Here is a 15,445-nt window from a genome sequence, read left to right as displayed (position 1 = left end):
TCTTGTCTAGCTTCTGACATAAACAGGCCAGAAATCCCATGCAGGAAGCCCTGCCTGGAGACTGCTCTGAAAGAATTAGATAAAAGGAGAAACAGTGACAGTTTTGCTCTCTCCTGCCCACAATATATCACCAATGCTGCTCAAGGGGACTGAAAATTGAACAGAAAGAGGTTGGTTTTTTGAATGTATTTATTTCACTGATCAATTCAGGTAGTAAACATTATTAATAATAACAATAATCATTTAATAAAATGGGTATGTTTTAAAAGGTTTCATTTTTCTTTGTTCACAATGACAAAATGTTCAAACAGAAATTTACAAAAAAAATATATTATAATAAACCAACAGATGGAGAAGAAACAAAGAGCCTAGGAATGGAGCAAGGGGTGAGGAAGTCGCATGGCAGGAGCAAGCCAGCATTAAAGCACAGCAAGGTTTGTGAGGAAGAGCAGGGAATGCCATCGTAGAGCGTGAAGTATGGGACCCCTCCTTCTCTGGGGGGGGAGGCATGCGGGGAGGCAGCAAGGACTGCACAGGCAGGACCAGCACAGCAGCGGCACATAAGGAGTTCAAGCCACGGCTCCTTCCCCAGTCAAGCACAAGGTCCAAGACATTGTACCGACAGCCCCAGCTGCAGCCTGGGACAGCTCTGCAGAGTGGGACACCACCCCTGCAGCAACTCACTCAGCAGGGCAAATCTTGGCAGAGGCATGGGAATGTGCCTGGGGGTGCTGGGGTTGCATATAAGGCTGTGGAGGGTTGCGTGAGGGGAGGTGTTACATTACTTTCCTATTCACACTTCTCACTGCCAGAGCCAAATGGCCAAGCTACATTTGTTCAGGAGTCTCTTCTCTGCTTACTGCGTAGCTCAGTGCAACAGTACAAAACATTCCTCCTTTAATAAACAGATGCCAACTTCCAGGCCAGAGTCAGAATCCCTGGTGTCCCCCACAGTCAGTCTCTAATCCCTTTCCAGGCAGCCCCCAAACTCTGGTGCTCTGGGCAGGGAACCTCCTACATGGAGATATGATTTCAGTGGCACCACTGCCCCTCTGTAGAAGACATCTCTGGTGCCTCACTCCTGTGCATTTTTTTCTAAGTGCAACTTGAACAATCTTTGCCAGCTGGTAGCCAAAGGCTTCAGCTCTCTGTAGAGGACAGACTTGTGACTATCGACTTGACGGAGGAGCCATGTGCACGGAGCTGATGAAGACTTCCTCACCCAGAGGGACAGGGGCAGATTCACCCTCAGCAATCATGCCTGCCTGTGACCAGTGTACCCTGTGCTCTCACCAGCACACAGCATGTCCACACACAGCCCAGGATAAAAGCTGTCACCTCCTCTATGTCCACGCTAAAGAGTAAAGGTCTCTTTTATCTTCTAGGAATAAATCTGTTTGAAAGAGGAACATCTCCAGCTGGACAGGGCTCATTTGCAACAGAACATCCTCCTCACAGACAAGACTAGTGTAAGAAAAGAGGGGACAAGTACTGCAAGGTGTTTCCCGTTATGCTAGTGTGGATAAAACTGAGAACTCAGCAGTCCTTCTGTTTGGACAGCAGCAAACCAGCTCCAGAAAACCTGGAGGAAGCTCTGTTTCAGGCTACTCCAATGCTCAAGTAAGCACACCGCACAAAGAAAGGTTCTATTTCCTCCTTAAGCACCTTGGTCCTGCATGTTACTGAAGACAAGCTGAACTGTTCCCCTCTCCTAGGCTGGCACTGCCACTGTCACTCATGAGCCCAACATAGAGGAGAATGAAAGAAAAAAAAAAAAAACATTGTTGGACACTGCTCCTGCCCAGCTGGCACATTTCTGCCAAGGGGCTTCCACCCTCGCTTTGTCCTTCCACACTGTGCCAGAGTCTCTCCCCTGCCCGTACAGCCCATGTTCTGGCTAAGCAGAGGCTCTGTACAGTGAGTAACTGGAACCAGCCAACCTACTCACCACCTGGACAAGCCCTGATCAGGACTCTAAAGCCCCATGGGGGAATCAGACAAATGCAGCACATAATAACAGAACTTAGGGCCTGACTATTCCTGGCCAGCACTGTGCTTCCTATCCAGGGAGATCTTCTGGGGAGAGACAGAGATGGAGGAGCAGATACAAAAGGGGTAAGGGGACAGAGAAATGGGACCGGGAGCCAGAGGAGCTGAAGGGCCCAGCCCATGGCAGCACTCCCTGGAGTCGGAGGGAAGAGCCAAGTGTCTCTCCCTCCAACAGCCATGATTCCCTCCGAGCGCGGCAGTGTCGCTGGTGAGGCCTGCCCTGTCAGGCACATCACACTCCAAGGCTCTGCTCTGGCTGGACTAAAGTTAAAAATACTGCAGGAAGCAAGAACAGGACAGAAGCTGCTGCCCAAAGAGTGCTCTTATCTCTGCCCAGCAGATCCACCAGCCTTCCCAGCACTGAGGCAGGAAGAGCCTTGGTCTGGGGAGGGGGAGAAGGGCTGAGTCCCAGGGGAAGGGCAGGGAAGCAAGTGCCAAGTCTGCTGGGCTGCGCTCAGCCCCATGCAGTGACACTCCTGCACCTGCCATGCTGACCCAACACCTGCCTGGACAGGCGGCTTGCAGATCTCTGGTACAAGCCTACAAAAACTGCCCCTTTCCCCAGGAGAAGCTCAGAGCCAGCAATGCACTTGTGGGACTGCAAAGCCTAGGGGTAGGGCACAGCTCTTCATTTGAGCTTGGATTTTAGCCCTAGGGTTTCTACCCCCTCCAAAGCAGTCCCGGCCAAGCACTGGCTGCCACGGTGCTTTTCAGAGCAGACACTGGAGACACACTGCAGCTGGATGACCGGAGCTAAACCATGAGATACCCTCAACCCAGCTACTGCAGGGCCCTGGGGTACCTCTACCAACACCTCCAGCCTGCTGTAGGACAAAACCATGGCTGGGAAGGTGCTTGCTCCCATCGTCTCCTCCTTGCAGGCAATAGTCAACAACTCATCCTCTCTGCCAGAAAGACATAACTGAGGCCAGTAGAAGACGTTTTCTTCTAACCAACCTCGAGAAGCTCAGTCCCTTGCTGCTCAGTGCAAAGATCCTGGAGTTTCTTGATAGGAAAACCAAACCCAACCAACTAAACAAAAAACCCAGAAAAACCCAGGCGGGAAACCAGGCAACCATCAGGACCCCTGAACAAGTCAGTGCACAGAGAAACCCCCAGCTCCAGCTCTTTGGGCCAGAGCTGGCCCCAGGCTGAGGAGCCCGAGCAGCACAGGTCAAACTCACGGGAGGGTACGGCTGCCTTTACAATGCTTTTGCTGGCCCCAGACAAGGGGAATGGGGAGGGGGGCACAGCACCTCAGTTGGGAGTAAACATTTACGTGCATTGACACAGATAGTCTTCAAGTTCGTACACCAGAGAAACCAGGACTTTAAATACCAGAGCATTCCCAAACAAGAAATTAGTACATGGGAAAGGGAGATCTTTTTCTTTTCTTTTTTTCTTTTTTAGGATGCCTTAGAGACTTTCCAGGCTATTTTCTTTTTTTTAAAAAAAAAAAAAAAAAAGAAAAAAGAAAAAAGAAAAGAAAGAATAATTATTAAAAAAGAAATACACATCAGTAAACTGTTAAGTGAACAGCCTCCTCCACAATCCAGCTGACCGCAAAGCCAGCATTGCTGCTAATAAATTAGAGGGTGCGGGTGCAGCTCTTGCCCACAAGTCTCTATACAACAGGAAACCTTTTCTAAACGTCCACAGCTCTTGCCAGGCCTCAGATGGTCACTGGGGGATTCCCTCTGCCCTCCGAGTACCTGCCTCTCACTGATCCTGCATCTGCTGCTGCATCTTCTGCAGCATCTCTTGCATCCGCCGTAACTGCATGAGACAGAGAAGAGAGAGTCAAAAAAGGATCTGTTGTGGCTGGGAGCTGGTGATCTGCACTGGGGGCAGTCCCGTGGAGCTGACAAAGGGATCCCTCAGAGAGTATTAACTCATGCCTGAGCACAGAAGCTTCTGTATCTGTGGTGGTATGGAGCCACATTTCCCTGACAGAGGAAGCCACAGCTTTCACACCCTGTCCTCCACACCAGGAGCTCATGATGGCTGGAGGCAGGAGTGGGAAGCCCCAGGACAGCCTCTATGGGGCAATCCTGGAGAAATTTCTCAGATTCCAGCTCCAACACCAAGGACATCCAGGCAGAAATGGGTCTCACCTCCTCATCCTTCATTTTGATCAGCTTCTCTGTCTCAGTGTCTGGTGTTGGGAGAGGCAGGATAGGAATCGGGCTTTCTATCCTGTTGTCCTGAGTCAGCTTGCTAAAGAGATGGAGAAAGGGGAAAAATGCAGTCAGTTGTGGTTCAGGCTTGCTAGCTTTCGTGTCACCATGTGATGGCTGTCACTCACGATGGCAGACCTGCCAGCAATGCAGCAGCATGCACCCAGCCAGGTAGAGGGTGTGCTAGTTTTGACTGGGACAGAGTTAATTTTCTTCATTGTAGCCAGTATGGGACTATGTTTTAGATTTGTGCTGAAAAGCGTTGATAATACAGGGATGTTTTCATTATTGCTGAGCAGTGCTTACACAGAGTCAAGGCCTCTTCTGCTTCTCACCCCACCTCACCAGCAAGTAGGTGGGGGGGGGCACAAGAAGTTGAGAGGGGACACAGCTGGGACAGCTGACCCCAACTGACCCAAGGGATATTCCAGACCATACGACGTCATGCTCAGCATATAAAGCTGGGGGAAGAAGAAGGAAGGGAGGTACGTTTGGAGTTATGGTACTTGTCTTCCCAAGTAACCGTTATGCATGATGGAGCCCTGCTTTCCTGGAGATGGCTGAACACCTGCCTGCCCATGGGAAGTGGTGAACTAATCCCTGTTTTTGTTTTGCTTGCATGCACAGTTTTATTTCACTTATTAAACTGCCTTTATCTCAACCCTTGAGTTTTCTCTCTTTTACACTTCTGATTGTCTCCCCCATCTCACCGAGGGGAGAGTGAGCAAACGGCTCTGCGGTACTTAGTTGCCAGCTGGGGTGAAACCACACAAGGGGCTGTGCGGCAATCTAGCCCAGAGGTGTGGGATGCACTCAGATGCAGAATGAGACCAAAGGTGACAAAAGTTTTCAAAACAGGAGCTTGTGGGTAGCTAACAGAGAAAATCCAAACCAGGCTTACACTGAGAGCAAACACAGAAAGGGCTGATGTTTCTGACCACCTTTTGTAACTGCGTTAGCAAGCTTAGCAGAGACATTTACACACATTTATCTGGTCTCCTTTGGCTCTTCTGTGCATGTGCCTACACATATATACAGCATCAACACAAACTATCAGCATCCCTAAGGCACCACATGCTTACCACGGTCCTTTTTTTTCCAGGAAGATAAAAACATGGGAGCAGTTCTATCACTGCAAGTCTGATAAAAAAGTCTGCCCTCACATTCAGGTGGGAGACATGAGACACAACAGGCACGGCACAGCAGCATTGCTATGAGGGCTGGGGGTGCACAGGAGCGCAGGCAGGGGACAGAGAAAGGAGGTGATTTTCCTCCAAAAGTCAGAGGAGCTCTCAGTAGGTGAAGAGGGGGTGGTAGTGGCCAAAGACTCCTGGGCTGAAACTGGGAATTCAAGATGCCACTTGCAGGCGTTCACCACTTGGAGTCACCGTTGGCTCATTATTGAGTCAATTCCAACCCTGGAGCTTGGGATCTCCTCTCAAGACGTCTCTCTAGGGAATGACCCTTTATCCCACTGCTAGAAATGGCCACGCTCTTGTTTTACAAGATTTGTTCACTGGCAAGGAACTAGCCAAGGCGTGAGAAACAGTACTGAACTTAAGCTTTTCTTAAGCTGAGCAACTGCTTTTTCATCGTGCTTTTCTTTTAATAGATACATAGCCTACCTAAATAGCAGCTGTGACACTTCTCACAGATCTCTAGCATTTAACATAGTTATTTTGGGACTCCGTATTCTCACTGTTGAAAAAGACAGGCTCGTCTGCTATGCAAAAGTACTGAGATACACTGTGTGTGAACAGAATGTGCCAACCTGCACGTTTGCACACATGCAGGACTGTTCCTCAGTGAAACGCAGCCATTTCTGCTCTGCAACGTGGCAGCACAGAGCTACCCAGCCAGTACAGACAGGAAGCGAAGGGGACGGTTTACAACAGATGAGCCGAGACTTACATCTAGAACTTGTCACCAGTATTTCAGTCACAGAAGGGAGAAGGAAAAGAAGATGTTTCAAATGAGAAGCCCGCAAGCGTTCTCTCTTCTATTTTCTGATCATTGTGACTAAAACCACAGAGAATCAAATGCAATGGGAAGACAATGCAGAGAAATCTTTGGAGACCTGTTAAGAGTCTTACTAATTGCCTGGGCTCTGTTGTCTGAGAAACATCCCAAGGGTCATGCTGTCATTTGGACAGAACTGCAGACTGCAGAATGCCTTCCTTTTTGGCAATGCACACAGCTATCACCCACGAGAGAGATGGTTTTATCCTCTGTTTCATTAGGCTGGATGTATTTCACCCAGTGCTAGGAACAGATCTTCAAAAGAATCTCCAGGCCTGTTTTCCAAGATCTGCATGGGGAATCCTCAGACAGGAACATGGATTCTCAAAAGCATCCCCACCATGGGTTCAGACTGTGGGAGACATGCTTGGATTTGCTATTTTACCTCCCGGTGCCATACCCCAAGCTGCAGCCCAGCATGTCCCCAGCAGACTCACAGTCTCCTGACCGACAAGCTGTTCTGAGAGCAACCCCAACTCCGCAGAGAGCGAGACACCCCTGCCAGCTCCGGTTGAAGCGGTGGGGACCCACCTGGTCATTTGCTGGATGCACTGAGCTCGGTAGTTCTCATAGTGGACATCGCAAGTGACATCCTTTAGGTCATGCATATGCGTCCGGATCAGCATGTTCCGCAGCTTCACAAAGTCGCAGTGTGCCTGGTTTTCCACTGCAGAAGCAACAACAGGAGAGAGCTTGGATCTCACACCTCACCAGCCCTCTCCAGAGAGCTCCTTCTCACCTCCCACCACCCAGGCTGGACTAAAACTCCCCCCTGGGACTCCTCCCTCATCCTCCCCCCAGCTCTCCCCTGCTACTGCCTGGGGCTCTCCCCCTGGCCCTGGCCCAGGCCTCAATGATGCTCTGCGCTTCTTGATGCTGAAGCCAGGCTGCTAAAGTCACTGTGTTCCCAGGACTTTTTCTGGGTAAGAGGATTAATTAAGCATGTACAGCAGAGCCCTGAAAGAGGATGCTGCTCTCAGGTACACGGGATGTCATTGTTATAACCACAGTGAGCACAGCCAGTGCTGGAGGCAAACTGCTCATCTCCTCAGAACTTAGGACTGACCGAAAGGCCTCTGTAGGCAAAATCAGCCCCTGAGAGGCAAAGCCATGAGGAGGCAACGGTATGGAGAGCTGAAAGGGCTGCTGTTACCACAGGGAGCTAGGCTCCAGGCAGTGCTGTGAGACTTCAGGGAAGTGTTGTGCTGGGTAGCTGGGTGCCTGCCGTAGTGATCTCCATTTAGCTCTCTGCAAGGCTGAGGGAAGCCGGCTGTGTCAGGCCCAGGGTTTCACAAAGTTGATCCCGCTGCCAAATGCCAGCACCCTGACAGGCACAGCCCCCTCCGGAGCCAGCAAGAGAGCAGAGCCAGCAGCTGGGCAGCCCAAGCAGGCGACACCAGCCCACGAGTGCACACAAAAGCTTTTGGGAGCTAAAGTTGCAAGACCTTAAAGCAATGGGCCAGCGTGGGGGAGTCAGCAACAGCAGCAAAAGCCATTGCAGGGTTATTCTGCTTACGGGCTTTATGAAATGTCTCCCTTTAGAAATGAAGAAAGTTAGAGACAAACACATTGTGCATCAGCACACCCTCCAGCCCAGCAACTCCAGCACATACAGGAGTGGCAGCAGAGGAGGGAGTGCAGAAGGGTTTATAATTCAGTTTGGCTGAGGGCAACGGCTTCTCCTGAGAAACTAAACTGGCAATGCCCAGCCTCCCCCCTTAATAAGAAGCCATATCCTAGTGCATTACAGCCCAGGCATTCTTCCATTCACACTGGAGCCTCTCTTCTTCAGTCTGTCATGGCTTCAGAGGCAGAGTCATTGCTACACCCCCAGTTACAGACCTCCTGAGCCGGTCCCAGTACCTCTGTCTCTACCCTACCTTGTTCCCTGCCATGTGCCAAAGGTGGCACAGACAGTCACGGCTGTGCAGAGGTGAGCTCTCCCCTGCCGCCCCTGTTGCAAGTACCTGCCTGTCCTTCCCCTGTCCCTGCCTGCCCCTCGTTCACAGTGCTGCCTCCCAGGCACCACGCTTACCTTCCACAATGCCCCAGGGGTAGAGCCGACCACGGACTCGCTGGCCTTTCGCCTCCACCACAGTGTTACTGCCGATGACGGCAAAGGGAGCGCTCTCCTGGAATGAGAGGCGTCACTGAGCCCAGCGCAGCCCAGGGCTGCCCACGGATCCCTCCCACAAGGACCAAGCTCAGGTGGAGCGGTACAGGAGGAAGGTGCTGGTAGGAAAGGCACAGGGACATCCACAGGTGCCACAGCACAGGACAGCACAACCCAGTTGCAGAGAAAAGCTTAAGGCACTGGGATCTGCAGGCAGCCTAATTCCCAGCCTGACCTTCTCAGCTGTCCTGAGGGAAGCTGTGTTTCTGCAGGTGCCTGCATCCCTTCTTTGAGGGGAAGCTCTACAAGAAAGCCAGAGCAGAGAGGCTGGTACACCAAGCAAGTGGGACGATATAGGCCAAGAGCTTGTCCAGGCAGGGATGTACAGGCTGTGCTCCTCTGCTCAGAAGGGAGTCAAAGCCCGTTCCACCTTTCTGACAGGAGAAACAAGGCCATACTGCACGCACACACAGGACTGGCTCAGCTTGGGAGAGGGTCAGGCCTGGGCTGCTGGGGCTTCCAGACAGGCCTGTATGATCATATTGTTTCCCCCCAGGCAACTAATGTGTCACAGTGGTGCCTCATCACTCACAAATCACTCCTCCTTGCTGATGGCATCACTCAGAAATTGGTGATTTTCTTTCTACTTACAACCCAGCCTTCATCTTAAACATACAGGCTGGGGTAGACTGAGGAAAGACTGACACTGCCTGGTGGGAGAGCAGAAGTGCCATGTCTTCGTGCCACACTTGAATTCATGGCACCAGCAAGGACTTCAGCACCTTCTCCAGGCCATCTACCATGTGATGTATAGGCTGTCCCCTGGGTATCAGTAGCACAGGCCTTTGGCACACACAGGGCAGCTCTGGCTCCTTCTGGAGCAACCGACATACCCGTGAGCCTGACTTCCCAGTCCCCTGCTGAGCTGGTTCCTTACCTTCAGCTCTCTGTCTTGCTGCTTGAACTCCTCATCTTCATCAGAGTCACACTCGGGAAACTGGTACACTTTAATGCCAAATTTATCAATCTCTTCCCGGATCTGTGTCCACACAAGACAAAAACAAAAGGACACAACACTGAACAATACAGAAACGCTGGGTATATTCCCTGTTTGCGCTACCATGGGTTTACCGTAGCCTACAGATGGCAAAAGGATTTGATGTTTCTTCTAGAACTGGCCTCTCTGCAGACACCACTTCCCTTCTCACAGCAGAGCACTGCTGCAATTAGATTTGCAGATACTGTGTGTGTATATATAAATATACATACACATATGCTATATACATATATATATAATCTCCCCTCCCTCCTCAGCCCATCGCTGCTACCACATCAAGTATACCCCTGTAGAGACAGAGCATCTAACCCTCTCTTTTAGCTTCCGGATCTCGGAGGGGATCAGGCAGTCGGCTTTGGCAATCAGGGGCACAATGTTGACCTTCTCATGCAGAGCCTTCATGAACTCAACATCCACAGGCCTCAGCCTGCAGCAGGGACAAGGAGGAACACTGTTAGCAAGGACACACTGGGCAGCTCCCCCTCCAGCCTCTCCCACCCAGCACGAAGGCAAAAGGACAGCACTGTCACAAAAGCCTGCGGCAGCACTGGGACAGCCCTCAGCTAAGGCTGTATCTTTGGGAAAGCTGCCTCAGATTTTGGCTGTTGAAGGTCTCACACAGGCTGGGTATTTGCTCTCTTCAGGCCAAATACAGCTCAGGCCATAGCCCAGGGCCCCACTCCAGCTGCCCTCCACCACAGGCAGCCAACACAGCCTCTCCAGCTGCTCCAGTCTAGGCTGGCATGCAAGCCAGCAAGGCACAGGGACTGAAGGCAGCTAAAAACTCCCTTTCCTACCTATCGGTCAGGCTTAGCTAGATGGGAAGATACAAGTCTGTGTGGCATTATTTCTTCTGATTTCCAAAACAGGCTGTAAGGCCTGAGGGAGATCCACTCTGCCTGATCACAGGCAGTCTGTCATGCCAGTGAGGGGGAGGGAGATGGCGTGATGCTCAGCTGAGGGAGAGCATCTGGACGGCTCTTCTCCTGTGCCAACAGCTCTGCCAAGGTACAAGCCGCTACAGGGCAATCCTGGGGGACAAGGGTCTTCCCTCTGGACTGAGTCACACCCCAGCCCTGGTGTAGGGGCTCTCACCCATGCCCAAAGGGTGAGATGAAGTAGAGGCAGCAATGCACTCGGTTGTCCTGGATGTTTTTCCGGTTCAGGCCACTCTCATCACGGAAATACTGTTCAAACTGCTGATCGATGTAGTCAGTGATGGGCTTCCAGCTGGGAAGGTAAATTCAATCAAAACAAAATCATGTGTTTAACAGGACAGAGTCTCCTAAGGACTATGAGGCAGCAGCATCCCCTTCCCACTTCCCGACCCCCTTCCTGTGAAGCACCCACAGAAAACAGACATGGCCAAGGACTAGGAGGAAGGCAGCGGTGGCCTGCTCACCACTCAGTGTTGTTAACAGCATCTCCAAAGCCTGGTGTGTCCACTATGGTTAGCTTCAGCTTGACACCTTTCTCCTCAATGTCCACCGTGTGCTTGACAATCTCCACTGTCTGGTTGATTCTCTCTTTGAACAGGAATACGTGAGTTAAAGCCAGGCAGTAACGCTGGGATGCCCACTCACACCCGTGACAAGCCGGCTCCCTCCTTATCACTGAGCACAGGAAGTAACATGGGTTTCAAAAAACCCTGATCCAACGCTAAGGAGCCTCAAGGGAGTGGTACTGCAGGAAGCCAGCAGCAGGCAGATAGACTCTGAGAAGATACGCAAACCTCTGAAGTGCTTGTAGCCCAGCTGTTCTGAACATTTTGTCCAGTCACTTGGGAAGGGGAATCCCTACCACCTTCCAGCACCCAAGAACAAAAGACAAATCTCAACATCTCAACCCAAAGGGCTAGTGCTGCTCTGCAGCCTCATCTTCCCTTCATAGGACAGAAGAGCCCTACAGCCAAACCCTTTTTGCTTGAATGCTAGTGCCTCTGCAGCCAGCAAAGGAGGGCAGAGCAACAAACAACAGGCCTCGGATCCAGCCAAGCCTGTAGCTGCTACTGAAATAAGGAACCAAAGTACTAGTCCTTAGGACAGTCTAGATCTGCGGGCACAAGAACTGTTCACCCCGCTTTGTCCCCAACTTACCCTCTGCGTTGAGGAGCTTTCTGTCTTTGTAGAGGTCTGTCAGGAACAGGCTATTCACCAGCGTGGATTTGCCCAGACCCGACTCTCCTAATGGACAGAGTGCAAAGGGGAGGAGGGAAAAGCAAGCAACATGACCCACTAATTGACTTACAAATGAAACTCTGAACAAGGCTTTGAATCCTGAGCCAGAGGAAGTGAGAGAAATGAGCTGTCAGAAACTGTTTATTGGCATTACATTTTTCCAGCAGTGGGAGGACTTCTGCTGCAAGATGTCTCAATCCTTGTACAAATGTGATCTCCCAGCGCCTCCATCCTCCTCCTACCCCTTCCTTTCCCTCGGCCCCTGGTTAGCCCTGCCTTCACCATCCAGACCAGCCACTCTGTTGGAGGAGAAGCTTGCTCGAGTGGTTTATGAGTGGTCAGGAGGGGCCCGTTCCTGCTGGGAGAACTGTCTGACTGCAACAGAGGCTGGAGAGCAAAGCAAGGTCTGAGACAAGGACCAGAACAGAGCGAGGGGAGGATCCAGGTGCTAAGGGAGTACCTAAGGGAAGCGAGGAGAGCTGGTCCCCTCCACGCACCCACCATGTGACCCAGTCACCTCCATCACGGGCAGTCTCACCTGCGACCATCAGGGTGAAGTCGAAACCCTTCTTCACGGATTTCCGGTGGACCTGGTTCGGTAGAGTGGCAAAGCCCACGTACTGCTTCTCATGGTCCTGCAGGGCAGAGGTGGATGGGAGCAGGTCAGGGTGTGCCACCCCTCCTGCTCAAGCCTCACACAGCGACAGGGAGTTGGACTCAAAAAGCCCGAGGCAGACCCAAGGGTTGGAGGAGAGGTCGGTCCCTGCCCTGGCAGTGGTGCGGGGCAGGGCACGCTCCTCCTCCAGGCTCAGGGACTTCTGCCCTTCCCACAGGTGGGCACAGAGGGCCACCTCCTTTCCAGCCGCAGCCCTGCTCGGCTGCTCTCACCAGCCGACACAGCAGTTTACGGCAGCCTCCCAGTACAGAAGGCACAAGGGAAAAGGCACGTCCTGCCGTTCCCACCAGAGAGCACGTCTGGGGCTGCTACTGACACACAACCTTCCTAACTCTTTGCTTCTCCTGCACAGTTGCAGGCTCCCTTCACAGCAGGGTCACCAAATGTCACCTCTCCCCAGGTCTTTTAGAGTCATTTCTACATCTCTCCCTCCAGAGGTGCGTGCGGTACTACATCTCTCCCTCCTTCTCTACATCTCCCTCTCCCTCCGCGTGCGGTACACGATGAAGAGCTCTCTGTAATTAGAACCCCAGGGCTTGTGGTGTCCTGAGCTGTGTCTAGAGGAAGGTGCAGTGGCTTGGCTTCTGCTTGACCTGAGACAGGATTATTTCTTGCTGTGTCACAGCCACTCCTGGCTGAGTAAGAGGAAATCCTGAATAATCTCTAGTGTTATTTCTGAAGAGACAGAAGTTCAAGGAGCATGAGAAGTGGGAAGATGTAAAGTATTGATAACACAGGTGAGATGCTTTTGGTGAGGGTATTACATATAGTACTACTGGAATGTTACCTACTGCCTAACCACCCCCCAGATGCAGCCCCGTCACTGAGTGCTCTCTTACAGCATAAAAGCTGCAGCCATCCCACAAGCATTGCTCATACTCTGTAGAAGCGCACTAAGTGCACGCAAGGAGCCGCATGACCAATGGTGTGTTTCTCAAGCACACAGCATGCATCCTGCAGCCAGCAGCAAACACGCAGCCTGCGCTGCGTCCCAGGGGCACACACCCTGCTTGTGCAGGGTACGTCCCCGAAAGGCAAACACAGCTCATCTATGGGCTTCACAGACCTGCTCCAGGTACTGCCCTCAGACTGGGGTCACCACGTGGTCCAGTGCTCACAGCTCGCACGGTTGCAGGTAACTGTGGGCCACACAGCCCGGCTGCTCCATCCATCCAGCCTCCACCTGAGCACCCTTGGTCTTTCACAGCCCGCACCCCCACGGCAGTGCATACCCCTCCCCAGGCCCCATCACAGAGGGAGGGTGGGCACGGACCCTGGCAAACGCCTCCCTTCTCACATACTTTCCAAGCTAGGCCCAAGGGGAAGCAGCCATTCACAAATGCCTGAGCTACAGGCATCATAGACTCTGCTTTTCAACATCACTTAAAATAAACAGACCCCTGCGATTCACACCACAAGCAAATCCACGGAGCCAGGAGTTCCTCAAAACCAGTCCCAGCTCCCACCGGGCCACGGATGCTGTCAAGCGTACGGCTGTCCTCACCCCACAGCTCTCTGGCACTGGTTCTCCAGGCACAGCAAGGAAGAACTCTCTTCCTAAGTTTAACTATCCCCGTTCCTGGAGCACACACTCAAAGAAACAGAAATTACAATCCAGTGTGTGGAGCTTAGGGCAATGCTGACTCACATCTATTTCCATACTGCAAGTGGGCAATGCAGCTCCCAAGCAGACCTCTACAGCCTCTGACTGCACGTCCCACATGCATGAACATCCTCGGACATCCTCAGCCAGGCAGACTACAAAGTCCTGGTGGGGACACACAGCAGGGAGGACACAGAGTCTCCTCCTCCCAATTTATGCCTGCTCTGGAGCTGCCTACTCAAGCAGGACAGACATGGCTGACGGTCATTGTGGCCCAAGGACTCTGGTCTTTAGCATGGTCACTGCCTTCTAGAAATTTAGGTTTGGATTGGGTCTCAGACTTGGTCACTTTAGCCCTAACAGAGTGACCGTGGGCTCTGGTGTCCCTCAACTCCCCCGCTTGCTAACATGGCTGAAGCAATGCTGTTTCACCACCCCACAGCCCAGAATGGCAGGAAGGGACAGGGCAAATGAAATTGGAGAAGTAAGGAAAATCAGAGAGTGCCCAAAGCGCTCCACTGGCAGCTCTAATGGCTGAGCTAAAAGGCAGTGGCATCCCAGAGCAGCAGTGCACCGAGCAGCGGCGAGACCCCAGGGTGAAAAGTGATGGCAGCTCTCATGAGCTGTACACTGCAAAGCAATGCCTGCCTGGGGCACACTGCGAACCGCCACCCAAAAGGCTCAGTAAAGGGTAAACACAAGGTGTGCAAAGCAGGGTAAGAAATGGGATAATCAAGATCAAGAAAACAAGAAGAAAAAGGCTGCTTCCAGCCCATGCCCCTCGGTGCCAGGGCTGCCTCCCAGCTGCTTTGCTTCCTGGTGAAACATATCCATGAACACAACCAAAGTGCGCACACAACAGCCTGTGGCTCACAGTGCAAGGACAAGCGTTGCTCAGCGAGCTGCACAAATATCCAACATCCTTCCCCTTGTGCTTCTCATACGGCCAACCTTTGGGTCGGAGCAGGAAGAGACCTGCCCCAATCTTTACCAGACTTTGGAAAGACAACGACAACAATCACCTGCTCTCTCCAGTGACATGTGAAGTGGTACTAGTGATGTGCTAATAAAACCATAGCTGAGGCGTGGGGTGTGTTTCTCTTATTTTCTTTGTTTTTAACATAGATTACTAAGGGCTGACAACAGAGACACTGGGGAGCTGAGCTCTAGTGCAACTCCACTTACTTCAGCCAAATGTAACTGGCTGAACCTGATCTCTCGTTTCTGTTCAGCCCAACCAAGAAAGCCTGGATTTACTGTACCTCTGGTTACCTCCGCATAGCTCGGTGGAATCACGACATTTGAAATGAGCAAATCCCAGCTGGCACAGGTCACTGCCCTTTGCCCATGACTCATGCAGTCACTTCCCTCGCAGTAAGGAAGGTCGGTGGTGAGCGCAATACCAAAAGAGCTTCTCTTGCAGTGGGAGGCAGCCAGAGTTGCAACGGGAAAAGCCCTGTCCCCAGTCATGCCTTCCTCTGACCAGCCATGGATGCACTGAAGAGCCCTGGTGGAATTTGGTAGCCAGCGTATCTGTCAAGGGTGAAGTCAAGAGATGCAGGGGAAATTGGGGA

The 15,445-nt window shown here is 52.0% G+C and overlaps 1 protein-coding gene across 4 annotated transcripts in view; it reads right to left on the bottom strand.

The window, feature by feature from the left end:
• Positions 1-171: 171 nt before the first annotated feature.
• Positions 172-15,445, bottom strand: part of SEPTIN5 (septin 5) — a 48,573-nt gene continuing 33,299 nt past the window's right edge. For all 4 annotated transcript variants that reach the window (XM_049806945.1, XM_049806943.1, XM_049806942.1 and 1 more), the window contains exons 2-11: positions 12,131-12,227; positions 11,512-11,598; positions 10,818-10,941; positions 10,511-10,645; positions 9,725-9,842; positions 9,296-9,397; positions 8,281-8,377; positions 6,777-6,912; positions 4,164-4,266; positions 172-3,825 (exon numbers count right to left, since the gene is read on the bottom strand). In XM_049806945.1, coding sequence (XP_049662902.1) covers positions 3,769-3,825; positions 4,164-4,266; positions 6,777-6,912; positions 8,281-8,377; positions 9,296-9,397; positions 9,725-9,842; positions 10,511-10,645; positions 10,818-10,941; positions 11,512-11,598; positions 12,131-12,140 — 969 coding nt within the window. In that variant the 5' untranslated portion in view covers positions 12,141-12,227 and the 3' untranslated portion in view covers positions 172-3,768. The remainder of the gene's footprint in view (positions 3,826-4,163; positions 4,267-6,776; positions 6,913-8,280; positions 8,378-9,295; positions 9,398-9,724; positions 9,843-10,510; positions 10,646-10,817; positions 10,942-11,511; positions 11,599-12,130; positions 12,228-15,445) is intronic.

This window comes from Accipiter gentilis, chromosome 7 (genome assembly GCF_929443795.1).
Source record: "Accipiter gentilis chromosome 7, bAccGen1.1, whole genome shotgun sequence".
NCBI classification, from domain to species: domain Eukaryota; kingdom Metazoa; phylum Chordata; class Aves; order Accipitriformes; family Accipitridae; genus Astur; species Astur gentilis.
This window is presented reverse-complemented; position numbering and strand designations above follow the sequence as displayed.